The 27,520-nt window shown below is 44.7% G+C and overlaps 12 protein-coding genes across 12 annotated transcripts; 7 read left to right on the plus strand and 5 right to left on the minus strand.

The window, feature by feature from the left end:
- Positions 1 to 161: 161 nt before the first annotated feature.
- Positions 162 to 902, plus strand: N7469_000295 (uncharacterized protein; the record flags this gene model as incomplete). Its single annotated transcript, XM_056639215.1, has 1 exon — positions 162 to 902. The coding sequence occupies one exon, from the start codon at positions 162 to 164 to the stop codon at positions 900 to 902; it is 741 nt and encodes a 246-aa protein (XP_056504972.1).
- A 225-nt stretch (positions 903 to 1,127) lies between these two features.
- Positions 1,128 to 5,137, minus strand: N7469_000296 (2-alkenal reductase; the record flags this gene model as incomplete). Its single annotated transcript, XM_056639216.1, has 3 exons — positions 1,128 to 2,486; positions 2,542 to 5,053; positions 5,109 to 5,137. 3 exons carry the CDS (start codon positions 5,135 to 5,137, stop codon positions 1,128 to 1,130), a joined length of 3,900 nt encoding a protein of 1,299 aa, XP_056504973.1.
- Positions 5,138 to 5,998: 861 nt separating this feature from the next.
- N7469_000297 (uncharacterized protein) lies at positions 5,999 to 6,537 on the minus strand (the record flags this gene model as incomplete). Its single annotated transcript, XM_056639217.1, has 2 exons — positions 5,999 to 6,173; positions 6,203 to 6,537. 2 exons carry the CDS (start codon positions 6,535 to 6,537, stop codon positions 5,999 to 6,001), a joined length of 510 nt encoding a protein of 169 aa, XP_056504974.1.
- A 1,058-nt stretch (positions 6,538 to 7,595) lies between these two features.
- On the plus strand, positions 7,596 to 9,198 carry N7469_000298 (sugar porter family MFS transporter; the record flags this gene model as incomplete). Its single annotated transcript, XM_056639218.1, has 2 exons — positions 7,596 to 8,848; positions 8,901 to 9,198. The coding sequence occupies 2 exons, from the start codon at positions 7,596 to 7,598 to the stop codon at positions 9,196 to 9,198; spliced, it is 1,551 nt and encodes a 516-aa protein (XP_056504975.1).
- Positions 9,199 to 9,406: 208 nt separating this feature from the next.
- On the minus strand, positions 9,407 to 11,005 carry N7469_000299 (putative MFS transporter; the record flags this gene model as incomplete). The annotated part of the gene is made up of 3 exons (XM_056639219.1): positions 9,407 to 10,600; positions 10,650 to 10,750; positions 10,822 to 11,005. The coding sequence occupies 3 exons, from the start codon at positions 11,003 to 11,005 to the stop codon at positions 9,407 to 9,409; spliced, it is 1,479 nt and encodes a 492-aa protein (XP_056504976.1).
- An 809-nt stretch (positions 11,006 to 11,814) lies between these two features.
- On the plus strand, positions 11,815 to 12,584 carry N7469_000300 (uncharacterized protein; the record flags this gene model as incomplete). The annotated part of the gene is made up of 3 exons (XM_056639220.1): positions 11,815 to 11,837; positions 11,894 to 12,292; positions 12,338 to 12,584. 3 exons carry the CDS (start codon positions 11,815 to 11,817, stop codon positions 12,582 to 12,584), a joined length of 669 nt encoding a protein of 222 aa, XP_056504977.1.
- Positions 12,585 to 13,275: 691 nt separating this feature from the next.
- N7469_000301 (SH3 domain-containing protein) lies at positions 13,276 to 14,989 on the minus strand (the record flags this gene model as incomplete). The annotated part of the gene is made up of 2 exons (XM_056639221.1): positions 13,276 to 13,503; positions 13,565 to 14,989. The coding sequence occupies 2 exons, from the start codon at positions 14,987 to 14,989 to the stop codon at positions 13,276 to 13,278; spliced, it is 1,653 nt and encodes a 550-aa protein (XP_056504978.1).
- A 2,330-nt stretch (positions 14,990 to 17,319) lies between these two features.
- On the plus strand, positions 17,320 to 17,771 carry N7469_000302 (uncharacterized protein; the record flags this gene model as incomplete). The annotated part of the gene is made up of 3 exons (XM_056639222.1): positions 17,320 to 17,560; positions 17,611 to 17,678; positions 17,739 to 17,771. The coding sequence occupies 3 exons, from the start codon at positions 17,320 to 17,322 to the stop codon at positions 17,769 to 17,771; spliced, it is 342 nt and encodes a 113-aa protein (XP_056504979.1).
- Positions 17,772 to 18,690: 919 nt separating this feature from the next.
- On the minus strand, positions 18,691 to 21,189 carry N7469_000303 (uncharacterized protein; the record flags this gene model as incomplete). The annotated part of the gene is made up of 4 exons (XM_056639223.1): positions 18,691 to 19,801; positions 19,869 to 20,545; positions 20,616 to 20,727; positions 20,792 to 21,189. The coding sequence occupies 4 exons, from the start codon at positions 21,187 to 21,189 to the stop codon at positions 18,691 to 18,693; spliced, it is 2,298 nt and encodes a 765-aa protein (XP_056504980.1).
- Positions 21,190 to 22,784: 1,595 nt separating this feature from the next.
- Positions 22,785 to 24,522, plus strand: N7469_000304 (histidine phosphatase family protein; the record flags this gene model as incomplete). Its single annotated transcript, XM_056639224.1, has 4 exons — positions 22,785 to 23,126; positions 23,205 to 23,250; positions 23,307 to 24,063; positions 24,147 to 24,522. 4 exons carry the CDS (start codon positions 22,785 to 22,787, stop codon positions 24,520 to 24,522), a joined length of 1,521 nt encoding a protein of 506 aa, XP_056504981.1.
- Positions 24,523 to 24,985: 463 nt separating this feature from the next.
- Positions 24,986 to 25,373, plus strand: N7469_000305 (uncharacterized protein; the record flags this gene model as incomplete). Its single annotated transcript, XM_056639225.1, has 3 exons — positions 24,986 to 25,003; positions 25,061 to 25,101; positions 25,193 to 25,373. The coding sequence occupies 3 exons, from the start codon at positions 24,986 to 24,988 to the stop codon at positions 25,371 to 25,373; spliced, it is 240 nt and encodes a 79-aa protein (XP_056504982.1).
- Positions 25,374 to 26,064: 691 nt separating this feature from the next.
- On the plus strand, positions 26,065 to 27,434 carry N7469_000306 (uncharacterized protein; the record flags this gene model as incomplete). Its single annotated transcript, XM_056639226.1, has 2 exons — positions 26,065 to 26,147; positions 26,204 to 27,434. 2 exons carry the CDS (start codon positions 26,065 to 26,067, stop codon positions 27,432 to 27,434), a joined length of 1,314 nt encoding a protein of 437 aa, XP_056504983.1.
- Between the last annotated feature and the right edge of the window lie 86 nt (positions 27,435 to 27,520).

Consider the following 27,520-nt stretch of genomic DNA (forward strand, 5'->3'; position numbering starts at 1 on the left):
TAAGCCTTTATGCCTTTGTTTTCTAATGCCCATTGTTTCAATGTATTTTGAGTTCATTTATCTAACCCAAGTCTGAGATATAAAATCATCATGTTACGAAATCAGCCACATACGGTCCTAGCAAACTGGTTACTAGCCAGAGAAAAGGAAAAGTAAACAATATGTCAGTCTACAAATACGGAACTTTTCAACAAGCCGGTGAGCTACGGCGACAGTGGCTAGATAATTCCAACGACCAAAGCTGCCTTATTAAGAAATCTCAACTGACGCTCATTGATATTCAAGCTAGATATAACATTGAGGGCCCTATTAACGATGGTCACCAGGTTTCTATCATAATCACAGACCAGCTACCCCTGCTCGGACTTCATATCGAGCGTGAAATCGAGACTGCAAAATCAGTTTATAGCAGTTGGAGTATCGCAAATGATGAAATTTTTTGGTCTGGCGCGATGGGAGAGGGCATGATCTCTGTCGATAATATTGAAAGAACGAAAGGCTCCAATGCACCATCAATATCAGAGGTGACCTTGGCATTATTCAATGCGCTTTTCAATATCGAAGATCTAAAGTATATCTTCGTCACGGATGTGCTCAATGAGGAGACTTTGCAATTCATCAGGAAAAAGCTCTATAGTAATGTCAACAACATTCAATGGCCTGAGGGGAAACAGGATGGCCAAACCGAGCTCGGACAGCCTCAAACTTGGGAGCATGGAACAGCCGAGTTTGATGCTATACTAGGAACTAGAATCGGAAAGTTAGTCGCATATATTGTCCTTGGTGGGTTTCCTCGAGGTACAGTTCGAATTGCACGTATCATTACTTGGCCATCTCTGGACCTGCGTTCACAATATACAGGTACACCGGCAAATATGCGTTTTGATGTTGAGCGAGTCTAAATATGAATAGGTATTCATGAGACTTCAGGTAGTTGATTCATCGCATTGAGGGAACCTTCGCGTTTCTAGTCTTATAAGTAGTAGGAAATAAATAACACAACCAACTGCTTGGAATTTTCTCATTCGTAATTATGTACCAGAAGCCATAGTATAATCTTGTGACTGGCCTATACGCTTGACCACATGAGCTTTTCGGTCTCTCAATAGAACTTGAAAATAATCCATCTAAGCAGAATCCTGCTTGAACACATCATTCTCTGACATTCCACTCTGATCACACATAGCCCGAAAATCTCCCTCAGTCTTGCTCCATAACTGAGCAGGCGAACCAACTTCAAGGATGCGGCCTTGTCCCATAACGCATACTCGATCACAGTGAAAGGCTGTGCGTATCCTATGTGTGATATATAGGATGGTCTTCTGGTGAAACACCTGTGTAATTGTCTGTTGAATATGTTCGTCCATCTCATGGTCCACTGCGGACGTGGCCTCATCACAAACGACAATCTTGGAATTGCGAAGAAGAACACGAGCAAGTGCAATCTTTTGCTGGTTCCCAAGGGATATATTGGCGCCTCCTTCTTTAACAGCCGCACCAAGAGCATGGTTCATAGCACTGCTAGGGGAATCATGATGAGTTTCGTTCTCATGTTGGCGGGATTTGCCCTGGTCGTCAACGAATTTTACTCTTTCAAGTGCGCTGTAAATCTCAGAATCATTGTATTCGTTGAAAGGGTCTACGTTGGAGCGGACCGATCCAACGAATAGAGTGACGTCTTGGGGAATGACAGCAATCGCTGATCTCAAGTCCTTCAGTCGCATCGAACTGATATCAGTGCCATCAATCTCGATCTTTCCGTCGGATATTTCGGTCAATCGAAGAAGCGTAGCTAGGATGCTAGATTTTCCCGCACCAGTTCTACCAACAATTGCTAATTTCTCTCCATCACGAACGTCAAGGTTAATGCTGTTTAATGCCAAAGGAAGCTCTGGCCGATACCTCATCGAGACATTCTGGAATTCTATTCGACCAGTCCTTGGGTGATACATATTTCGGTCCCATGACGAAGGCGAGGACTCAGATTCGCCTGGGGAGGTTGAGTCCTCCTGAGGAATATTGTTTTGGTAGTATACCATCCCCTCAACCACACGAAGCGAATTCATCGTGTCGTGCATATTTCGCATTGCGAGTGGGAGTGTCTGTGATATAGAAAGAATATTTGTGATCAACATCCCGGATATACTGGGCGAAAGACCGAACCATGGGACAACACTTAGGATGCCAACAAGCGAGGTCAGCGCAATCCCGACGGTATCGAGTCGGATAGTGAGCCATCTCGGACAGGCAGAACTTAAGAGATGAATCTCATTCCAAGCACGCAAGTCCTTACGAAAATCGCCTTTAAACTTGGACCACACGCCGTAACTCCGGATACACCTCATACCAGATAATGTCTCATTTACTTTTGCATATAAGATCGATCGTCGCTTTAACTTGAGTCGATGTAAGTTAACAGCCATTCGTCTATAGCGACGAGCCACATGCTGGAAAATATGGAGAAAGGGTCCAACAGCAAGCAAGAACTATGAATCATCAGAGTCACTCTCAAGGCGGAGTTTCGAAGATAGGAGAACGTACGTAATGACAGTGATAGATGGTTACAGCAATGACCATCGAGATAGTGACTACTTTCATCGAGAATAATCGAATGTAATTAAAGATTTGCGTATCAAGAATAGCAGTGTCGGCTGCCATCTGCTGAAGCACTATACCGAGGGATCCAGTCTCAAAGTAGGCTATCGGCGCTCGCAAAACACGAGCTGTTGCCCGGCTGACAAGATATTTACTGGCAGTTATACCGCGAGCCATCATCGACGTCGTAGAGTACGCAAGAAAAACACCCTGTCCAATTGATAAAGCAGCGTAGATTGCAGCATGTTGCTTACTTGATAGACCAGAATACTTAGCAGACGTCCAGTATGAAAGCCACGAGCTGCATATCTGACCCATTCCGTTTCCAATGACTGTAGAAAGAAGGATGATAAGGCAATTGAACCGGGTTCCGCCTGCCGCGAGATATGTTTTCCATCCATCCCAGGAGACCTCTGCAGGTGGAATAAACTTAATGGATGAGTTTGTAGCCGTGGTCCTGACATTCTCCCGCACTCGCTCGCCGGCATCACTTCTTGTAAGCGGAGAGGAAGTGAGGCATTCCTCAGCCGATGGTGAGATAAGGTGATTTTCCAATAATCCATTTTTAACATGCTGATCCAAGCTACCTATTGCCTTGATGCGACCTTCATCGATGATCAGTATGCGGTCACAGCGACGGATGATCGAAGGGTTGTGGGTGGAGATTATCCGACACTGATGTTTGAGGATTCCGCAAAGAAGATTCTCTATGATATGCTGCCCCACGTTGGAATCTATGGACGAGAATGGGTCGTCCATGATTAAAATATCCGTTTGGGCATAAACAGCTCGTGCAATGCTGATGCGGGATTTCTGTCCCCCCGAAAGGGCGGTTCCACGTTCCCCAACTTGAGTCTGGTCTCCATCTACAAGCTCTTCAAGGTCTGTCTGGAGAGCACATGCCCGGAGAACCTCCTTGTAGCGCACTGGGTCGTAATCCCTTCCAAATAAGATGTTATCGCGGACTGACGCATTTTGCATCCAGGTATGTTGCGAGCAATAAGCTGCATTTCCAGTAATCTGAATACTGCCTTCAACCAGATCCATATTACCCATAAGCCCTTCCAGAAAGGATGACTTGCCGCTCCCAGTCACCCCAACCACCGCTAACATCTCGCCTGGATGGATGACTAGGCTGAAGTCCCTCAGCATGAATCTTGTAGCTGATGCCTTCGACGCCGGACTTTGGTCAATTCTACTATTCTTTTGCAAGCCGATCTCAGATGTTTTATACCAGCTGAGTGCCGCATGATTAAGGCGGATCGCAAAATTGTCTGTTGATGTTTTCTGTATATAATCCTCCGGCTCGTCCTCTAACAGGAATGATTCCACATGGGACGACGAATCTAGGGCGGATGTTACCTGTCCGATGACATGGGGTAGCATGTTCAGAAGAGGTCTCAATGCATTAAATGTCGCTAAGGTAGAGAAAATCGACATCGGCTCAAATGTATCGCTTGACATAGAGTATGCAATCAAAGATCCCATTGTTGCAAATGTCGGCAACAGGACCCAGACTGTGCGGATCCAAGTGAGGGTTCTGTGAATTATTTGAATTCGCCCAGTTTCTTGTTCTCGGATATCTACAAAACGCTGCATGAATTTCGATTCCCACCCGAATATTTTAAGGAGATGTATGGAGTTCGACACCTCGTGAGTCATGGATGCTCGCTGATCAGTTAGCTTCGTTATCAGCCTTTTTGACTTGGCTACGCGTTCCATCGCGACCGTTATGACAGTGATTCCCAGGACCACTATGGTACAGCCCCAAAAAGCGCTTTTCCCGATATTGGCTTTCAATGTAAGTGTTGCTACTCCAATCGAAATTGGAGCTGTCCACACATAGTGAAGCATTTCCCAAGCATTCTGGACTCGAGTAACCTCCGACGTGATCAAAGTGTAAAGCTGAGTATTGGTCCATTCATCTTCATAAGCCATGTTGGGAATTTCTTTGCTCGACTTGCCTGTATCGCGATGTGTGATGGTTGAAGAGGCACTGGGCTTGTTGCATAGTCTCAATTTTTTCGATAAGATTTGATTCATGAGTACTACTCGAGTCTGACAAGAGAGCCTTTGTCCGCGAAATAAGAACTGACTCGCAAAGACTGTCTGGCAAATCTGCGTGCAGGAAATAGCGAAAACGAATCCCAGGCCCTGGATAACATAAGCTGAGTCTTGCCGCTGATCAAAGGCGTCATGAGCCTCAATGGTACACGAGATCAGATATCTGATCAGGAATGGGACAAGAAGTTGTAAGAGAGCACTCAGTAGCTGGAACATGCCCGACGCCCAAATATCAGGCCACAAAATATCCCGAAGTGTCCGCATTAACGGATGTCGGGCTCCGCTTACGACATGGCGACGGAAGAGGACATCGAAATTCTCGCATAGTTTGTCCATAGTCCTATCGATTTCATCTGCACCACTATCAGGCAAGACAGCGGGAATCGAGCCCCCCCTGGTAACTTGTCAGTCATCAACTGCATTGCGTAAGACAAAATGCTGGTGAGCACGCACCCTCGTCATCAATGGAGAAATCCATTGGAAAGTGAAAATCCCAATCAGCTCTTCAAGACGAGTGAAAAATGGAACTCGAGGCTGTACATCTTTGCGAATTGGCTCCGATCTCTTTTTTGTTGGGACTGTTGGATCTTTGTATTGTCTGCCAGTCCGCTTCCGCATTGTGGATTGACCAAACTAGCCGGTTCTCGGATGATCTCAGCCTCTTGTGTTATTACTCTGAATTAGACGAGAGTATGTAATACAGACGTTAAAACTTGATGTACAAGCACAAGCACAAGCACAGCATGGTCGGATTCGAGAACGTGAGATGGCTTTATGCGGTGTGAAGTCATTCAAAGGAGCGGTCACATCCGAGTCTGCCTGAGGCTAGAATTTAGTCATAAGACCATTCCTAGCCCTGGAAATGTCAGAGACACCATGTTTTATGACCATGTTTTATGATTTAGTGAGAATATATAGTGAGTGATATAAAGACATCTATTCTGGTATGATAGCATCCTACGAATATGTTTACTCGAACCCGGTAAATCAGGCAAAGTCCGAGCTGGAATTGGAAGATTAAGATGTATACACAACAGCGCGTGCGTAATTCTTGAATTGAATTGAGAATCAAAAATGATGTAGTCTAGTATCTACTGCAATTGCTTCATGTCTAACTACAAAAATGAAATATTCACTCTGAAAGTTGAAATTGGTTTACCACAGTTGTCATCCAACTGGGATTCGTCCAGCTAGTTGGCTCAATATCAAATCGCAGATTTGGACAGCCGCTTGTATCGGGCCATATGGTAATACTTTTGATCCTCCTAGCACCTCGTTCATAGGCTCCTAATACTAAATATGCAATAACCATGCCAATTCTGGTCCCAAGCAAAGCATCCTATGCCGGGGTACCAATATGCCATGCTTGCGGTTCCAGGATAGGCCTTCCACGATACAGCTCCTGGGTAATGAATCCATTGGTATCATGGTTAATGGCCGTAGTAACAAAAACGTGCCTAAGGCTATCGAGTGAGAAATAGTGAGAAATCCTTCTCATAAAGGACTTGACAGATCTGTGAAATATGCGGAGCTAGGGAGACACCGACTATATCTGCCAATGCTATTAAGACAGATTATTCCAGGTCCAGTATAACCAGTCCATTTGAATCTCGGGGTCTGGATGTCGAATGAGCGAAATACAGATACTTCAACACCGTCGTGAAACTCGTCAGGCAAATCCAACTCCACCACTTGCGATTTTCGGCCGATGGGAGGGTTTTTCGCTATAGGAATCAGCTGGAAGCCAACACCAGGAATATTCGAGAGGCACTCGAGAGTCAGATTGTTTCTCTTGATATAGCAGTTTGGGCGTGATGGGTCTCGTATCCATCGCCTTCGCTGCCTTCCAGCCTTTTGTAATCTACCATATAGAGGCATGCCGGGGGGTATAGTAATAGTTACCCCGTTGAATCAAAAGCGGTTAGCCAATCAGAAGACCTAGATGATCTTTGGAAAAATAAATGCTAGTTATTAGTAGGGTTGAAGAATTAAAGGGAAGAAACAGTTTTTAAACTGCCACGAAGTTGGTGCGTGAATCTGGGCATTATGAGAGATTTTCTCCTTGCAAAAGAGATATTTATATCCTTCAAGTGTATGAAAGAATGCGAGCCTCTAAACTTGAAACCGCATAGATCTCGGAAGCAATACAGCACCATGCAAATTCATCTTTGTTACAAGAGACACAATTCGGATAAAACAAAAGGACTTGATCACAACTGGATTGAAGAAAGACAATGAAAACGCTGAATGACAGTACAAATCATTCAAACATCGAACATAGGATAAAACACACGGAAAGACAAGAATCCCAAATTTCAGAATGACAACGCCTAATCGGTGTCTTTTCAATGAACAATCAAATTGACATGTCTAAGTAAAGATTGCATCTGGATGAAATGAGCCAGTGCAAGTGAATTATTTGAAACAGTCTCGGTCTTTTAGCTGTGAACAACTAGTGGCGCTACCAAGGCTACTTTCCGGCTATTGCTGGCAGGTCGACATAGTAGAAATTGCTATGCCAAGCCCAAGAAAGCAGCTTATTCCAACAGCCAATCGAATACCTACAAAATTGTTGGCATTGATGGAAGCACAAAAACGATCTTTGAAGTGAAATGATCCAAAACTGAATTCTAAGAAACAATTAGCGAGCTCAAGGATCATATTGATCAATAACACTGACTTATCCCTTGGCATGGCCATAAAGCCGATTTCGGCTGAATCTTTCGGCACTCGACAAATGAAGCGATCCACTCTATCCAAACATACGGCTATGATTTGAGGTATTTCAAAGGAATCATAGTTGTGGGGAATTATACTGGGGTATCCCCGCTCTCTGAAAGCATGAATTGGTAATAATGTCGCCCTCTATAAGACCAACTCTAGCCCACAGTTAGTAGTAGCACAGCGGAAGATTTCAAAATCGAAAAAGAATAAACATGGCTCGAGGAAAGGCGCTTCACTTACTACAAACAATATTTGCGACATTTCCATGTTTCTTTCTATTCGGTTATAACCAAGTCGTGGTGGGAGGGTTGGTATCCTTCCAAAGCTGGACCGACCGTTTCCCTCAGCTCGACACGACAAACGCTACTGGCTCGCTGAAATCTCATCGCTCTGTGATTCAAGGGATTTACATTTCATCATTTACGCTTGGAGCATTCTTCGGATCTCTTTCTTGTTCTTTTCTGGGAGACATGCTAGGACGCCGAAAAACCATTTTCGTCGGAGGTGTCTTGACCTTCGTAGGTGAAGCCATATCATGCACTTCATTCGAACTACCACAGCTCTTCATTGGCAGGATAATAACAGGATTTGGAGTCGGAGTGCTCGCTACAATTGTTCCTGTATGGCAATCTGAATGCTCTCCACCAGAGAATCGTGGGAGACACGTTGTAGTGGATGGAATTTTCATTACAAGTGGATATGTAGCTTGTTACTGGATCAACTTTGGGTTCTCTCATATTCAACAGCATGCAGTATCATGGCGAGTGCCACTTGCAATACCAACGGTTATATCCCTCGTCTTATGCGTCTCCATATTCTTCTTTCCCGAATCGCCTCGTTGGCTCGTCCGCGCGGGAGAAACCGAAAAGGCATCCCTCCAGCTTTCGTGTATCAAAGACAAGCGAGCAGACTCCGATGAGGTCGTACAAGAAATCGCATCAATAGAGTTATCACTCGAAGAAACAGCACGCAACACAGCCTCACTCATGCATATATTTACGTCAAAGGATGGGAAGTTGTTCTATCGGTTCATGCTATGCGTCGGTTTGCAATTCTGGATTCAGATGACAGGAGCGCAAGTCATAAGCACCTATTCTACCACAATCTTTCAAGACAACTTGAATCTCTCAGACGGCACCACGCGTATCCTAGCTGCCTGTGCGATGACATGGAAATGTCTCGCGTCCTTCATCGCATTCTTTACAGTTGATCGCTTTGGCCGACGAAAGTTATTCCTCTTTTGTGGAGTTGGAATTACATCGTGCATGTTGTCGATGGCTATCACGTCAAGCTTCTCGGGAAATAACCGGGGAGCTGCGATAGGAAGTACATTCTTTGTATTTCTGTTCAACTTCTTTTTTCCTATCGGTTTCTTAGGACCAAGCTTTCTCTATGGCACCGAGGTTGCGCCCGTCAGGCTACGTGTGGCCATGACATCGATCTCAATCGCAAACCATTGGATATGGTAGGTATCACAAGTTTTTCTACTTGCTGTGATGATTTCTAACATTTAATAGGAATTTTGTTGTTCAGATGATCACGCCTGTGGCTCTGGCAAATATTGGTTACCGCTATTACATCGTGTACACTCTTATTGGACTTACCTATGTTGGATCAGTGTACTTCTTTTACCCTGAAACAATGGGGCAGAGTCTCGAGAAACTGGAGGACCTCTTTCAACAAAACATTTCTATCTCGGAGACTATTCGCGTTGCTAGCAAGTTGGCGAAAATTTCCCCGGATGAGGAAACTCCAGGGACACAGTTGAAGGCCCAGATTGAACAGATAGAGCACACTCACGCCGGCCAAAATTGAGTGTATTATGCTAAATGGGAGGAGTGCTCGGTTTATAAAGGGGAAAAGGTGCCGCAAATTTTGTATCTTTGAACCGAAATTTCTATCGTAGTAGATCGCTCTAGCTCTCGCCAAAAAAAAATCATTTCTAGTGTTCACTTTGCAAATTCTAGTCATAACCGAAATCCATGAAGTCTAAACCCAAAAGAACCAAAGCCATTGAAGATCATCAGGTGCTGTATCGGAACCGTGGGTTACGGTCACCAAGTTCTTGTATATCAGCTTCCGACATCGAGGAAATCCTTTCATCTTCCAGACCTCGTGCCCGCCGTTTATTAATGATGCGGAGGCAGAGCCACATAATACCGTACACAATGCCGGCGAAACCCACCAGACCAAGAGTGACAGCATTTCCACGAACATATCGTGGGGCCTCGGTGGTTTTGTACAGGAAGGGTGACATGACACCACTGATATTTCCAAAGGTCAGTTGAAGGCCTGTTGCAAATGTGCGTTTGCCATATCTAGGAATATTTGTGGGTAACCAAGCAAGTGGAAGACCGACGGCAACGTAAAGACCTAGAGCAACCATCAAAGCACCAAAATAATGGACCCCGGATGAGGAATCTGAGATCAGTATCCCATATCCCACGACTGAAATCGCACTGAAGAGACATGTGAACAGCGCGCGGTGCTGTGTTCGATCACTGATCCAAGCGACGATCAGGTAGGCGATTGCACCAAGCGCATAGCAAGGGATTGTCAAAGCTTGCACTTGAGGCACAGACCAATCCCCCATTCCTTCAATGATCGTCGGCAAAAATGTGCTGTATCCGTAGAGCATTGTATCAACACCGAACTGACCAATGCAGAAGGCATAGATTTTCCAATCAAGAGCGCCCTCTTTGACATCAGCCCAGTGAAATTTTTGAGCAGACTCAGTCTGGCCGATATACCGGCTTCGACGTTGTGCGACAAGTGCGCGCTCCTCTTCGTTCAGATACCAGGCGGTATCAGGGTCATCTGCCAGGAAGAACCAAGTCGCCACGCCCAATATCACAGTGGGAATGCCTTCGATAATCATGATCCAGCGCCAGCCACGTAGCCCGCTGATGCCATCCATAAAGCCAATACCGTAAGCGAGAAGTCCACCGCAAGCACCAGCGATAGCAGCACTGCTAAATAAATATGCGGTTCTGACTGCAATTTCACGCTTACTGTAGAATAATGTAAGATAAGTAATGAAGCCTGGGAATAGACCTGCCTCGACAACGCCAAGCAGGACGCGACAGGCGATGAGGCCGCTATAGTTTTGAGTGATGCCAGTCAGAGTCGCGATAATGCCCCAGATGACGGAGATTGCCGCGATGTAACGTGATGGTCTCAATTTCTTGAGCACTAGGTTCGAAGGAACCTCAAAGAACTAGAAGCAAGATTAGCATGCGCTGAACTGGGGAAGACAAATTACATACGCAGTAGGTAACAAAGAGGATGGAGACTGCGATTTGATATTGGTTACCAACTAGACCAAGATCCTCTTCCAAGCCATAAAGGCGAGCATTTCCAATATTTACTGAAACGCAACTTGAATATTAGCAATGGTTTGAGAGCGAGGCAAAGATGAGTCAGAATAGCATCACCCACCTCGATCGAGAAAACTGAACAGATACAGCAACACCACAACCGGCAGGATATTCAGATCAATCTTCCTAACCAGCGTGCGCTCCATCTTCTCTTCTAAGATCGGAACCTCATTCCTGTCTCCATCATCGTAGCCCATGGGCGGACCCACGTCTCGCTCCCTCTTGGTCTCTTCCTGCCTCTCCATTCCTTGAGATTGCGTGAGATATAGCGTCAGCATGGCCCAATGTGTTCGCAAAATCTGTATGACCTGACTAGTTCTGCATGTCGATATAATGGATATGGGTTTTGCGGGGGATCCCGGGGAAGAGGGGAGAAAATTGGAGGTTGAAAAAGGGATCGAAAATGCCAAGCGATATGGGAAAATGCGGGATCGGCGCACATTTTAGCCGGGAAATCATCAAGTTAGGGCTTGGAATTAACAATATCATATATCATTGTACGAGTGTATCATTTTAGAGATATTCTACAATGATGTATTTAATTTTTTATTCCTGCAGTGTGAGTTTGTCTGCCACTCATACTGCTTATCTCTGGTGTTCTCTGATCTTCAGGGTCTTCAGCTGACGAATTTGCCTCTGCAGATCCCTTGGATTACTCTGGGCGAATGCTTAAACATTTTGACCAAGTGATTGAATATCACAAATGAATAAGGACCGTTATCGTCATTGTTGTTCTGATTTCGTAGCTCGGATAATCCTATTGTCTCGAATCTTGATCAAATCCTCTTCTCTTTATCCTTTGTTCTTTTCGCGCTTTGTCTTCAAATAGTCACGAAATATTCTAGCAACTCGATGAATGCCTTTGTAAAGCATAATAGAATTCATCTATTTTTGTTCACTCTTCGGTTATGAGCCTTGGATATAAATTATCTCGAGTGAAGCAGCTTCTCTTGATGGTGTTCGATTTATTATAAGACCAAATCACACTACAGGGTGCGAAATCGCGTCCCAGAATCTAAGAAGTTTGAAATGCCTAGTCCAACTAACCCACAAGATGGCCCAGAAGAAAGTTTCCCGGTAAGCAATCCATCTCATAACTCTCCATCTAATCCATTCGACGAACAATCAGACAGTGATGAAAGCCAGGACCTTGGGGCTCTATACATTGAGTTCCAAAGGAGTGGATCGCAGCGCCGACGGTGGATGGAAGACCCAAGTGAACCGAATTGTTTCATCCCCCAATCAAATCTCGACTACGAAACATTGAAACAAACCTGCGAGCTGAATTCGGAGGTTAAAGACGTTCCAGCTAGAGTGCTTCCTGATCATGAACTACATGGCCTTGATCCTAATCTCAATCTTCTAGGATTTGTCCACGTCGACGAAGCATTTACCTGGTTGGGATTCACCGCACTAGGAATGATCGTTATCGAATCAATCAAAAGAGATCCAAGGATGAACAGACATAATATCTCGGAAATTACTCACGCAATTTACACAAGAAACTTTCCTATCGAGAGTCTGAAAAGAGTGTACGTGGATATGGTTGTCAATGATGAAACTTACCCATTTTTTAGGCACCATTTATATCGTAATGCTAACAATTTGAGCTGGCCAGGTGGAGGTGCACAAATCTGGGACTTTGCTCGGGATCCAGAGATATTTGGCATGTTATTAGGGACCCGATGTGGGAAAATGATTTCGTACCTGGTGCTTGGTGCGTTTCCCCGGGGTACGCGTCATATTGCACGAGTTGTTACCTGCCCTGCTCCTACTGAATGTGCCGTCCACTTGCGGTTTGATATTGAGGAGATCGAAAAATGAGAAGATCATAAATAGATAAATAATGTGAGTTATATTGGAAAATATCTCTACCTTATCTAATACCTGTCAACTAGTAACTATACCTACTTGTAGTTGCTTACATCAGTAGTTAGTAGTTAGTGAGCATACGGTGGTAACGTATCTCACCACCCTGTGGATCCCGCAAATCCTACTAAAATCTTCCCTTGATAGATAAGTGGTTGTGAAAAGATCGGCCACATAATCAATAACTATGAGAACCTCTATATTCAGTTACATTAATGGACAGTAACCTTACAATGTCTAGTTTGATCTACTATTTATATATTTAAAGATGTGATTAGTGTCAAGATCTCTATTCTATCTTTCAAAGTTATAATCTGGAGCAGGAGAAGTAATGGGGTTATATTGCAAGCCTTGGTATTATATTGGTCAACATTTATTTTACAAGTGAAGGATCCTGTACCCCGAGGAGAAGGGAAATGCAGTGGATGATATGCGTGCTTTTGCAAATACACTTTGTGCGGCAGAACAATTTGGAGAATGCGAGATCCCAAAACCCTCATTCAGGAATTCTAGTCACGACCAATATAGAGAAGAAAACAATTCATTATTATACAATGACTCTGCTGGCCAGAATAATTCCAAAGACAGTCCTATCTCTAAACAAACAAACAAACAAACAAACAGGGCAATCAATGAGAGAAGTGAATTAAAGGGGCAATTTTGCATCGCTATTTTGTCTCGATACATCAGAAGCGTAAAAGCGCGGTTGTTCAACAGAATTTGGAGTAGAAATTGAAGATGAAGATGTCTTTGAACCACCTGCAATTGAACCGCCTGCCGTTGAAACAGCGGTACGGTCGAAGGGCCAGGAGGAGAGGTAGGCTCTCGGAACAAGACCTTCTTCTCCATCTCCGTTCATCTTATAGCAACTGACCTGTTTTCTAGAATCAGAGGATGACCTTTTTTATGGTACGTGGTGTGGTAGGATAACTTACCCAACCGTTGTCGAATGCCTGCATAAGAACTACCTTTTCGCCTTCTTGAATACTCAGTTGTGTGGGACTGCGAGCCTGGTAGTCAATCTCCACATGGAAAATATCCCTCCAATATAGATTCATTGGAAGCAGAGGAGGTGCAATAGGTTGGAGAGTGCTGTAAACTGAAGGGCTTATTTCGCCTTGCGTTAAGTGTGCTGAGCTCGATCCTGAACGTGGGTTGGAGCCCGCGCTGACCGAACGATAGCTGGACCTTGAGCTAACTGGCTTGCGCAAAATTTGCTGCTCGTTACAAGTTTCTATTAATTTGATAGAAATCGGTGGACTTGGCTTTCTTGATAGAACTGCCTGTTGAGGAATGCTGGTTTCACCTCTATCGCTCGCTGTTAAACTCGCCCAGCCTGGGATCTGGAGGTCAAGAGGACTGATAGACTCGAAGCTAGACGCACTGGAGGTAAACGGGACATTGGTACCGTAATGAGAACGAATGGTTCCGGAGCGTGTGGGGAAGTCAGTGCGACCTCCCTTACTGCTAGTGAAGACCACGATCTTTGACCCATAGCTTTTTGCTCTTTTCCATTCGTGGTGAATGAAGGAAGCTATCCTGTTCTGAAATGTGGTAGTCATTGCAGGTGCGGGCTGAGCCAATACTTCAACTGAATCCTTGGCGGATGAATGCACAACTTCCGAAGTGTTCTTCCAATATCTTGTCTCTCGGTCTTGACTTCTCTGCACTGCATTTTCTGCGGATTTGAGATTATTAATGGATGTAACAGTCTCACAATCGGACAGACTTCTCGGTTTCGAGCTAAAAATCATTGTCTGTCGTTTTTTCCCGTGCAAGTAAAGCCAAAATAGAATGTAAAAGGCAATGAATGTAGTGGCAAGTGCGACAATAACCAAGGCAATAACAGTTGAGGTGTTGGCCTCACTTGCGTGACTCGAATCTCCAGAACTTGAAGCGGATGTCATTTGAGGAATTGGAGATTGATATGAAGTAGACGAGAATGAGTCTGAAGTTTCGAGCGGATTCAAAGCCGTTTGAGACAGATTTTCTGCTTGTTGAGACGTGTGAAACCCACTATTCAAAAGTGTCACAGGCTCGGAAAGGCGCGAAGCTGATTGAGTGATAGAATGACCGCTCTGTTGAGTGCTTGGCTGAGCCATTTGGAGGACTGTCGGTTGGCTCAACTGCACGGTTCTACTATCCACTTCCACTTTCGCAGTTGTTGGGGTATCCATGGCTTCTGTTTGAGTAGCCTGGTTATGGGAGATGAAGCCCTGAGATGGATGATACATGCCATCATCAGGGGTTCGGTTTGTGGTATCTGTAGAAAAATATTGATTGCCGGATGAGGCTGATAGAAGGTCCAAGCCATACATTGTGTCGGCTTTTTGAAGATAAGTAGCTGTTGCTACAGGCATATTGACGGGATTTAGAGTCAAGGGGATGATGTTGTTGGAAGGTCAAAATATTGGAGGGAGAACCATTATTTGAGTTAAGGGCACTCCGAAGTGGATGTTGTACTGAAGAAAAACATAAAGAAAGATCCCTTCATATTTTGTATTGGATGGAATGCTGCAACTTTATAGTATCGTCTACCAATTTTCCTCCAGCGGCATTGACCGTCAAATCACGTACACAAATGTCCCAGGCTGGAATTCTTCACTGTCGATGTCATGCCACAACACAAGGGCCGGGGAAATTAAATGCATTTTCTTTCTCGGTATAAGATATATCACTCTCTAACTTGAAACAGCCGACACTGAAGATCCAGCTTAATGTCTCTTTTTGCTGGCTCCTAGTGAAGGCTCACCTTAATGAACAAGTTTGTGTAATCGAGTTTGCAGGCTCGTCTTTCCAAGATGCACTGAAAGTTATCACAACATAACAAAGCCTCTGAACCCCGAGATACTCTTCAGAAATAGAAAAACCTGCAGTACCCTTCTGCATTTGCAAATACAGAATACGTTCACGTAATGATTACACTGCTCGAATGCAATAGGCACAACAACTGTAAACAACATTAAAAGAAAATTTTCAGAGATGAGTCGTAAATTCAAAAAGAGCATTCTAAGAATCAATTTCACCAATACAATATAGAGAAGTTACAGTTCATCGGCATTCATCGGAAGGTTAATGTGATCCTCAATTTATATACGAAATATCTGTATAAGTTGTTCAGGTTGTTCCATAACCCAGGTGGACTCTGAATCGGGCACAGTAAATCTGGCGCAGAGATTCGTGATGATGACCCGAAAATCTATATGAGCTTCCGTGTCCGAAATCGAACTCACCTTTTCTCAGCTATGTTGTAGTTGTTTACGCCTAATCCATTCGCATGGACGTAAGCATATTTGAAATCTTCATTCATTATAAAGAAGGTCTATCAATTATTTAAGGGCTCAATGTTCCGTTCGCTTTGGTTCTGATATCTTTCGCACCAATAGTCAAGGTCAAACGCAGCGGTATCGGGTCATTGAAATTTGACCGGTGGATTTCTCAACAGCCAAATAGGAACTTTGCGCCTATATAGATGCAAATTATCTAGGTAGCATTGATTCTACGCATAATCCCGTAAGAGGCCATGCACTATCATCTATCTACTTTTATTTTCACCAGACATACAATAATCTCAATGCGTAGTAATAACCTTATTCGACTATTGGAATAGTCGAATGCCAATACCAATTAGGTAAAATTTCCTCCGCTGAAGCTATATAGACTACTAGTATACTCTTGATTCGACAGTAAAGCTCATTTGAGGACCGAACGTCCAACTCCAGCGCAAGTATCCTTATTTAGAAGCGGGATCGATGATGCGCACTTGATCCATAATATAAGTCTACAAAAGTTTCACATTTCTTGTGAACGGGATAGTTTGCGCAATCTCACGAATTTCAGACATAGTACTGTAAATATCGATATAAGAACCCCTGCCACTGGTCCAATTCCCCAGACGGAAGAGCATATCCGCCAATGAACGCTCAATGAGGCTTTCACTCGTTTATCAAGTCACATGGAATACGGGCGGCGGGAGAGAAGATCCGCCAATGAACGCCTAATGAGGCTTCAAGGGGGTCACCGCTATCAAGCCACATGGAATACCTGCGGCGGGAGAGAAGATCCGCCAATGAACGCATAATGAGTCTTCTAGGGGGACTCCACTATCAAGCCACATGGAGACTACTCCGAACCTGTTAGTGGATAACTTCACCCACCTACGCAACTCCGCCGTGGTGTGGGGTGCATATCAAGTCTTGAGACAAAAATGCATGCCTTACCTTCGTGCAGCCAATCAACCCCCCTAAGCCTCTGTGTTCTTGAACTGGACACGCGCAGGACCGTATAGACTCTCGGATAGTGAACCCATCATATTATAAAAGCCTCTCAGATATAAGTGATCGAAAGATCCTAAAAGCTATCAAGGATTTAATTGCATTTATTTCAAGGTCTTCACCGGCGAGTCAGATTTAATGTAGAGAACTTACATAGTATATGGGCTTCTAGCTTTAGTCAAACATAACTTTTAGTCGGATTCACTGCAGAGGAGAATAGGCTGCAAGCCCTCAAAAATGTAGTTTTCGTAACCTTCATACCTTACCTATCTTTTCCGGGGGTAAATTAAAACCCTAGGCCCCTTTCTGGGTGCATGACTCTTGCCTGTTCGGTCATAGCCAAGAACCTTTCTGGGGCTTTCTTTTTACGCAGAGGAATGGTTCGAGAGCACTCAGCTGCACGTTCAAAGCAATGTATGCCATGGCTATTGCTGCAAGCCCTCTCAGCGCTTCTTCTTCTGCGCACGGGCACAAGGGTTCAAGCTAAGGAGGTCTGCACCTTCGGCAACGCAGCATGCTGCACAATTTTCAAGAATGAAGAGGAGAAGTCCCTTCTTGATTTTGACCTCCTCAAAGATGGCCTTGTCAAAAAGCTCATTGGCCATGAAGATTCTGCTTGTATGTCTTTTGACCTGATTGGCCAGATCAACATCTTGGGTACGTTGGACATATTTCCTAAATTCCGGATGTTGGCTGAACATTCAAAGGTTTTGCTTCTTCGCCTCATGAGGAGCCTTACTGCAACCAGACCGCCGCCTGCTGCAGTGGTCACGAGGTAGGTCATTCACAATAACATTTATTGACAACAAAAATCCATCCAACTCAAATCTGACAGTGCCACGCTATCGGTGCAATCGACGGAAAATAAATTACGCCGATTCTCGCCAAATCCAACGAAAGCTATCGGTCACGCCGAGAGCGCATTTCAATTGCCTCTCATGAACGAGAGAGGGCTATTGTTCAGCCTCGATGAGTTTCTCAGTCCAATCGGCTCTTGATTATTGACAAGCATGCAAAGGGTGGTTTTCTCAAACTCGGATGTTCTCGCAACGATTTGAGATGTTTTTCATATCATTTTCGCTTCTATTTGAATGCTTATTAGCAATTGTACGCTCCTTACACAACGTAGCTAGTACTATTTATATGAATAATCGATTTCCTCTTTAATTGTGTCATTTTGCTTACAGTGAGGTTCAATTTATGGTTTTCATAAATTGAATCTTATCTGGCTCATTCCACGGTTCCAATTTTCGGTCTTCTTTGATGGATTCCGTTTAACAATAAACCTGTCAACCGAATAACCATGTTGATAAACAGAACAGGAAAGTGGTGCTTAAATCTGCCCAAGAGCATGTGTGCAATGCCTGATACATGAAGGGACTTTAAGAGTCTGTGGGGTACCCAGGAGAGAACCGATTCCTTTCTTCAAAAACTTCGTTATCTACGTAGATCCCTGACATGGCTGTTCCATTCTAAATATCGCAGTTTGAAGTTAGGTTCACCATCACCGAAAGGCTTTAACCTTTATTATGCCACATGTGGAAAGTCTATCAGTCTCATCTACAACATTGATAGACAGTATCACCGCAAGTGTCCATCTGCAAACAAATATTCATTTTCTCCAGCAGCATTACCTACAGGTCATCTTACCTCCCTCTACAGTCAAAAGGCTGGTAACTTCCATGTTCTAATAGCGGATGAATTTGGTGTTACGGTCAAAGTCAATGCATTGGCAACCATATGCTATATAGCAGATAATTTAAAGCCGAGGTCCCCTGAATAAAAGATTAAATCAATGCTCCTGATAGTGACCAAGAGGAGAAGCCAAGCTGAGCGCTATGACTTGCAATTATATCCGAAGTAATTGACCAAGCTTTACGCGCAGATTCATTCACCTTGAATAGCTCCCTTAGCCACATTGATGCCTTCACTAGTCTATCGGCCATATCGATACGGCTAGAATTTGAGAACTCGAACTGCAAAATTAACGCGGTCAAAAAGACACCTATCGTCTGCATGATGTAATGGAGCGCACTCCAGCAAGGACATACACCAAATAGCCAAGGTAAGTTGGGCTCATCTGGTAGCAAGTCCAGGAGCTGGCTTGCATTCTGGATGCACATCTCTGCTATAGGGTCATATGAGGACTCATGGCAGCTCGAGGCTTCTGAAGAAGTAGACAAATGCCGGCGAAGATACGGCTGCGTTATCATGATTTTGGTGTAGCACAGTTGTAAAGCAAGCCTTCTGGATTGACATTTCAAAGGCCTGGTCCCGTCTGCGTCCCGGAGGCCATATGACAGAGGGAGAGATAGCAACCAATTTTCAACTTTCCTGAGTGATGAATTGATCCTAAGTTCGATTTGTGCCCATTCTCTTTGCACTGCACTGGGTGCGTAAATGTCTTCCATCACGTCACGCAATATAGTTGAAAGCGTTGCGATGTAAAGAAAGCATGATGAATCGCTTTCGGGGGCATGATCAGTACGGGAAGATGGAAAGGTTTCATCTTTGAACAGGGAGCGTGTTGTTGTTGATGATGGATGTTCTGATCTCTTGTCAAATCTAGACTCAATCGATGTATTTGGGCGAGTTTGTTCCGGGAGCTCTTTCTGTAGATACTTCTGAGCCATGTTGTCTTCAGTGGGCTCTGGAATTGACACTGTGGCAAAAACTTTCTCCTCAAAGGGTGATGGGAGTGGTGTTGTACAGAATCTCCCAGAAACTGCCAATGGACGTCCTGTAACTCCACAAAGGGAGATATCAAGAACATACAAAGACCACCATACCCTGTATCTGATTTCTTTCGAAAGTGGAGCAGTAGCCGTGCTTTCATTACAAAGATTGAGTCCCATGGCTAGAGCAGAGCTAATTGCAACATGGCAGCATTTCCATGATCTGCACAAAAAATTCACACGGTCAGAACAGAACCTTCTAGGACATTTTCCTGCGATTATTCACCTACCTATTGACCTGTCCAACAGAGAGCAGGTAGAATGCTGCCAAGCCTTCGATCTGGACCTGTTGCAAGTTTTCATGATGGCGCAGCGAGGTCTTATCCATACTAAGCATCCACCCTCTCGAAAAATGAATTGCATGAGCGTGTTCATCATTGGAAGTTGCTTTTTGTGTTGGCGGGGTGTGTATGTGTGCAATGGCGCAGATGAAGTTGAATACGGCTAGCCATTGATCTCTTGGCCTCACTGTTGTATCTGAATAGAACAGATTGTATTGATTGAGGAATGCCATTTTGCCGATGATAGGGAAGAAAGGGTGGACAACTCTGAAGTATGTTCTAATCAAATGATCTGCAAGGGCCCGTTCTGGTCTTTTCAGTGTATCAACATCTTCGTTAATGACCATCTTAGAACTATTCTGATAGTAATCAAGCGGTGGGAATGGCTGTCCCTCCATATCTTGCTGTGAGCTCGAAGGCACTATATGGTCTTTTTCAAGGGTGATTTTGAGGCGATTTAGCCATGCAACTGCTGATAATTCCCCGATAAATCCAGGTATCCGAATGCCCCTTTGCATACTGAAATCTTCGGGGGTATACCCTAGCGTATCTGAAGGGCATTCAGGCACGTTATATGTCACCGAAGAAGCAGCGCGGGAGAGCTTGGGTCGATAGTGTGTTGCAAACTAGGCGCCATCCGTTAGTAAAGAATCCTCTTCTCGCCCATAATTCTCCAGGAATTGGAAATCATGCTACCTTCACCGTTGATTGATCAACAAGATGGGCAGACCTGGCATCGAGTGTTGGATAAATTTCACTTAGTAGATTTTCAAGCTCATCAATCTGAGATTTGAGTTCTTCAACCATCCTGGTAGTGAGCAGCTTTGGTCAGTACTGCTTCTATCTCTGCATCTGCTTTATATATTGCATACTTCCCAGTATTCTGCCGCTTTCGCTCTCCATAGTTACATTCAACCCTGAGTCTTTCACACCGGTCACACACCGGCCGATGGCCGCTGCACTTGGCTTTCATCGTACGGCATGAGTTACATGCGAGACTAACCCGAGATCGACTGCTCCAGCTCTTTACCTGGCGTGTGCGTGGTATTGCAACTTTATCACTTTGTTCTCTTTGAATGGGGTTAGGATTCAAACCGAACGGTGCCTCAGTCTGCTTCGCAAGATAGTGGTCGAAACACAAATCTTCCAAGGGATCATTTTCTTCCAGCTGAGGCGATTCATCCAAGACAAAGCCCGGAAAACAGAACAAGTCTGATCCAAAGATGCCTTCAAGAGCCGGATTCAAAGGCAAATTGAGGTTCTGTTCCATCGTGGACTTGAATTGTTCGAAATCGGCGTGTCTGCATCCTTGCCAGTGCGACTGTACTAATATTAAATACGGCTACCGTTATATTCCTCTCCCTTACTTGACTTTGAGCTGGCTAGACCAAAGTACTGACTCCCTAGCACTGTGGTAGATTCCATGTGGCCGGTTGACCTATCCGACCAATGAAAGGTCACAACATCGACCGGAAATATTAGCCCCTGTCTACATACCTACCCCGGCATGGAGCACTGACCTGCTACTAACATCGAAAGGCATTGATGGCCAATTCTGTCAGGATAGAAACTACATAGACTGTCAAATATTGAGTGTGCTACAGCCTTAAGGAGATAGTAATAGCCACGCATTTCCATACATCAGCGCTTCATTTCGCTGAGCTTCTGTCGTATCCTAGTTTAGATCTTCCCTGTTACAAGAGCACCGGATGCGATGAAAGGTGCAACCAGAACACGAACAGTAATATTAGTGGTGAGGTGATGAAGCAAAATAAGTGTTCTATCTAGAGTAGCGAGGAAATTTTTTTCGAGAAGGGTTTGTGGCTCAATTTGCGGAGGTCTTTGAGTACGAGATAGAGAGAGAGAGACTCACTCACCTCCACGTGGTGTATCATTTTATAAATTCATCTTGATTGAACTGCAGCATTACTGTGGACTTCAATCCGACGTAGTATAGCTAGATGCCTACAAGATGAAAGGTCGGTGTCTCCCATTATTCTAGTATAGATCACCCTGCCAGTCGGAAGCTTCTATTCCCTATCTTCCAGTCCAAGCCCGATAGCATGGCAGCATCTACATCTAAAGCAGGCTAAATTGATCAAATGATAAAAATTGGAAAAAAAAAGAGCACTCGAATGAATGATGATGATCAGCTACGGCTAACAATCTACTTGCGTAGTGGTGGGAGGGGGCTGAACTAATCCAGATGGATTAGTACAAGGCACTGGCAGTGCATAGAGCAAAAGGCAGAAATCAAATTGGTTTTTGTTTTATCTTCTGTTAAAGAATATATATGTATATCTCTATTGTGATTAAAAAACATCAAAGATGAGTGATCAGTGTGCTCATGGCGACAAGGGGACTAATCCAGCTGGGCTCCGGGAGCCAATATCGCTTTCCGAGGCGGCAGTGTTACCGTTATCATTATTACACAAAATGCTTCTTCTTTTTTTCTTATTTTTCCTATAACATAGCCTCTGAAACCTGAGATAGCAAGAAGTGCATTCGGCCGTTGATTGCTGATATCGCCAAAATTTACTTACAATGCAGTACGTAAGCGATCCAACTTGGCCCAATGGTGAAAGATAATAGTTGGAATATGTACATTCTACCATTTGGCGTTTGTACACTCTGAACAAATTCTAAATCTACAAAATTTCCGAGTGATTTGGATTCAATATCTAGAACGATCAGTACCATATTACTAAATTGGTATGTTGTAGTGGATTGAGTTGTCTGTATTCTTCATAGATGAAGTATGTTGACGTCGGGCTTGGCATGGCGGAGGATCGGCCAGCCTGAACGTCTCACAAGTCAAACTCATCCAATTCATCACAGTTCAAGATTGTTGAGCAGTGACGAACCATGCCTTATATACGGTCGTTCCTCAAGATCGGAGTCTTCTTGATTATTCTTTTCAGCGCAATTACCCTCTATAATCATGGATCGCCCTCGTTACCGAGAATAGACTCGGTCACTTTGTCCCGGGGTGCATCCGACAACACAACTCCCCGGGGAGCTAGCTGGAAGTCCTGGTTCCATCCTCTTCGAGTAGCTGAAAATAATAAACACAAGAAGCCTGTTAAGGGTTGGAATTTGTTCGAGCATTTGGGTGGTTATGGGCCTTGGATTGAGAAAGTTGATGAGCAGGGTGTACTGACGGATCTGGCGCCTCCTGAAGGGTGTTCAATTAATCAGGTGCATTTGGTATGGACTTTTATTTTTTTTCGAGATTCTCGTGTCTATCATGACATGTTCAACTGAAAGCGAAGCTAACGAGTGCAGATGTCTCGTCATGCGGAAAGATACCCCACAGAATCTGCCGGAAATCGTATGTTGATCCTTTGATTCTTCCATGAATTTTGCAACTAAACTTCTCCTCCCCAGGCCATCTGGAATTTTTAGACCGTGTCAAGGCCCTAGGAGTCCCTTTGAATGGTTCCCTCGCCTTTCTCAATCACTGGACATACTTTACCGATGACCCATCTCGGGATTTTGGACAATTAACCAGCACTGGTCCTTACGCGGGAACATTGACTGCATTCACGTCGGGAGTTCGCTTCCGAACAAGATATGGCAACTTGATCTCCGACAAATCAACCACGCGATTATGGGCCAGTGACTCGCAGCGTGTCATTGATACAGCCCAATATTTTGCATCGGGGTTATTCGGCCTTAATTGGGAATCCAATGGCCGAGCAAAATTAGATATCATTCCCGAAACATTTGAACGAGGCGCCGACACACTGACACCGGGAGACACCTGCAAGAGATATCTTGAAGATGTCACACATGGCCATGACTACGGAGCTCATATGTTGGCACGATTTCAGGATATTTACATTCCATCTATAGCACGGAGACTCGTCAAGGAGAACCCTTCTTTGGGTAAGTTAGGGAATGTCGAAGTATTTAGCATGCAAGAGATGTGTGCATTTGAGACTACCGTGCGCGGATCGAGTCCGTGGTGCAATCTGTTTACTGAGCAAGAATGGGAGAGCTTTGAGTATGCTCGAGATCTTGTTCACTATTACCGCGCTGGACCAGGCAACTCCTATGCCGGTGCAATGGGGTGGCTATGGTTGAATGCAACGAGTTCCATACTTCAAGCTGGACCAACAGCGGGTACGCTTTTCTTGAGTTTGTGAGTATATTCCGAGATGCTGGCAATATCTTCTGTCAGACCTACACTAGTACTAGATATAGTATAGTAACTAACGATACAAGTGTTCATGATGGAGACATCTCCCCATTCCTCGCGGCATTAGGCATCTTGTCCAACCCCATCGAGACCAATCTACCAACAACACATATCCCCAGCGACCGACTCTGGAAAACTTCATCGGTCCTACCGATGGGGGCACGAGTCACGCTTGAACGGATGAGTTGCTCCTCTGGCGAAGATGAGCAACCCTACATTCGAATCAACATCAATGATCGCATTATGCCCCTGGCGTCATGTCGATCCGGGCCTACCGGTTCCTGCACGTTGGCGGAGTTTATAGATTACGTGCAAGGCCGCGGGGAAGCGGTTGGTAATTTTGGCGAAGTGTGTGGGTTGGAGGGACATGCGGAGCGAATCACGTTTCTGCGACAAGATTAGATGTTTCAGATAGCTAATGTACATTAGTACTACTATATAGTATGAAGGATGGAGAAGCCGGGGGTGATTGATCAACGCTGAGATCAGACCAGATCAGATCAGATGGAATCATGATATTCACACCAACTCATGAATGTATATATACACCTGTATATATGGGCATAATAATACATCCACTAATTACTGTAATATACTTCACTAGTCTATATATATTGTATAAATGATATATCTGAAACGGACATGACAGATCAACTGCAAATGTGTCAGTCCATACCGATTGACTTCATTATTAGCTCATCAAAACAAAGTCATCAAACAAATAGAACAAACCACCTTGCAGATTCCTCCCTTTCTTCATTTTATATCTTCAATTATTAATTATACCTCGATTTCCCAGTTCACTTTCAAGTTGATATTTCTTTTACATCTTCATATTTAGTACCATCCACAAAAACTCACCACAATGGGCAAAGCCGAAGAAGTGCATTTTCCCCAAGTATATATTCGTTCATAGCGGCCTTCGCTAACACGTTCACAGGTCAAAGCACTCCAGGAACAGTTGCAACAACTCCAACAAGAGTACGACACCCTGCGATGGGCATAGTATCGCAAATGAAAGCATACTATGCGTATTTTCCGCAAACCCCCTTTTAACCCGATCTCTGCCCAGGATCCGCGATGCCGAAATAAAGGCTCAACAGGTGGAGGGACAGCTACAAAGCTCGAAGACCAAGCGTCAGCAATTGGAAGCGAAGAGTGATAACGAGTCGAATCAGCAAAGTGAAAGAACACCGCAATCGACCCCGAAATTGGGAACTGAGTGGGCGACTGCGCAGCTTCAGAACTTTTAGCAGAGCTCCGAATTGAATCCGAACCCCTGGGTTATTGTACGCTATTGGAGTGTATGTTTAGGTTAATGTCAACGGAGACAGACTGAGATCTTTTTTTTGTACTCTATGTTACCCCGAGCTACTAGAATCAATCAGGACTATGCAATCGTTGTATTCGTGTGAGATGTCGATGTAGTTCCCGGATCTTCCGGGAATATCAACTGGCGTGAAAGAGACTATACTTCATTTGAGTCGTGTCTACTAGTAGGGTAGTACAAATTGAAAAGAAGAGGATGTTTTGAGCTGATTCATTTATTAATTATTGTAAATGTGCAAATCTCTATTGGTTTCTCCATTTGCATGCTCTTGATATACTCACGAACAGTACATCTATTGATCCCGCAAGGAGTACCGGAAATGGCCAGATGCCATACCCAATCAAATAATTGGAAGTGATCGGTCGGTCATTCAATTATATTAATTGAATTATGTATATAATCTTTATGGTCGAGCAATAATCGCATAGTTCGATGCAATACTATATCACGTGACTGCGCCGTTGTTTACCAAAAAGTTCCTCGGCGAATTTTGAAGCTCGCCAGACTCGTCTTCAGCCAGTTCATTTCCCTTTTCATTGGACCAGCAGCTAGACCAGTTACAGCTTCATTTCTGCTTCTCCCCAATACACAAACTTTCCTCCCTTCCATCGCCCATGGAATACCACGCCGTGCCGCCCGAGGAGCGCGCAAGAGATGAGAATGGCAACTTGCTTCCCTGGGGATACGTCTACAAAGAGTAAGACTTCTGCTCACTCTCGTCCAATGCTCTAGTCCATTCTAACTCAATCTCAGTGATACTCGCAATCCCCGCCGACCAGTAGAAGAACACGGACCCTTCGGCAAAAGAAAGAACGCTCGATGGGACAATGCCCGGTCTCGAACTCGCACGGGAACCCCAGCCAAGCGCGAGAACCCCAGCGTCGCTGAATTCGGCCAACTTTTCGCCAGACAACAAGAAGAAGAGAAGATCCAAGGAATCCCCAAATCAACATCTTCCTCCTCACTCGACAATCCTCGCAAACAGACCGAGAAAGTCGCGACAGAATGTATCCTTCGTGGATACAAGGCCAAGGATAGCGAATGGAAGGTTATTGATAAATACGAGCGTATCTCACAGGGTATGATCTGTGAAGATTATCCTCGCAGTGATCCCAACTCCGCCACTCAATTCGGACAACTTTTCAGCGGCGACGTCGTGATCCGCGCTAACCTCTCCGCCGACGCAAATCGCAAATCCAAGCGCTACGATGGCGGATATCACTGGATCAAGGTGACATTTGATTCCACACAAGCTGCCGATCGGGCATGTTTCTATTCTCCACAAGAAATAGATGGTCATCTCGTGTTCTGCGAATTATACCACGGTCATGGACCAGCGGAAGATATCCCCGTCCCCAAAGACGCAGTGGAAACCTCCAACTCGCACCGATTACGTAGCGGAGGACCTCGAACCCTGACAACCGCACATTCTACCGCGTTTCTGAGCAGTAATGATATTGGTCGGGGACCAGCTACTCTTCCGCGTTCCTTCGCGATGAAAAATCTCGCCGGTACAGCCAATGACGAGGACGAGGAGACATCATTGCATGAATCTACTACAACCGCGACCTCCGGCACAGCCACAGTACCACCGCCAGTAACATCGACATCGACGACATCGACAGCAACGACAACAGGCGTATCAACGAGTTTCGGTACCTCGCCCACTCTAACCCAACGACCGGCCACGACAACCACAGACCAAAACCCCGATTCCGAATTCATGACACACATTCCCACCGTGCGCCGCACAAAACTTCGCCCGTTGACTGAAGCCTTGCCGCCGCAACCAACCTTGACCGAGCGAGTTCTCCGATCTATTCCCATTCTTAGTTGGTTCACGGGTGATATTGTCGGGGATGGACCTATGCTCCGCGAAGACGGAACTTTCGATACCGATAAGTCGAATGCTTATTGGCGATTCTGGTATATGATTGATGTGATTTTGGGTACGGACATGTGCGGGTTAAAGGAGGAGGCGTGAGCGAGCACATCAGAGGAGAGTAGAGCTGGACTGGGCTAGCAGAGTCAAAATGGTATTGGACATGGACGATGGAATAGCATTAATAG

Source organism: Penicillium citrinum (assembly GCF_028827155.1).
Source record: "Penicillium citrinum strain IBT 23319 chromosome Unknown utg000001l:1.0-4955037.0:1.0-4956770.0, whole genome shotgun sequence".
NCBI classification, from domain to species: Eukaryota; Fungi; Ascomycota; class Eurotiomycetes; order Eurotiales; family Aspergillaceae; genus Penicillium; species Penicillium citrinum.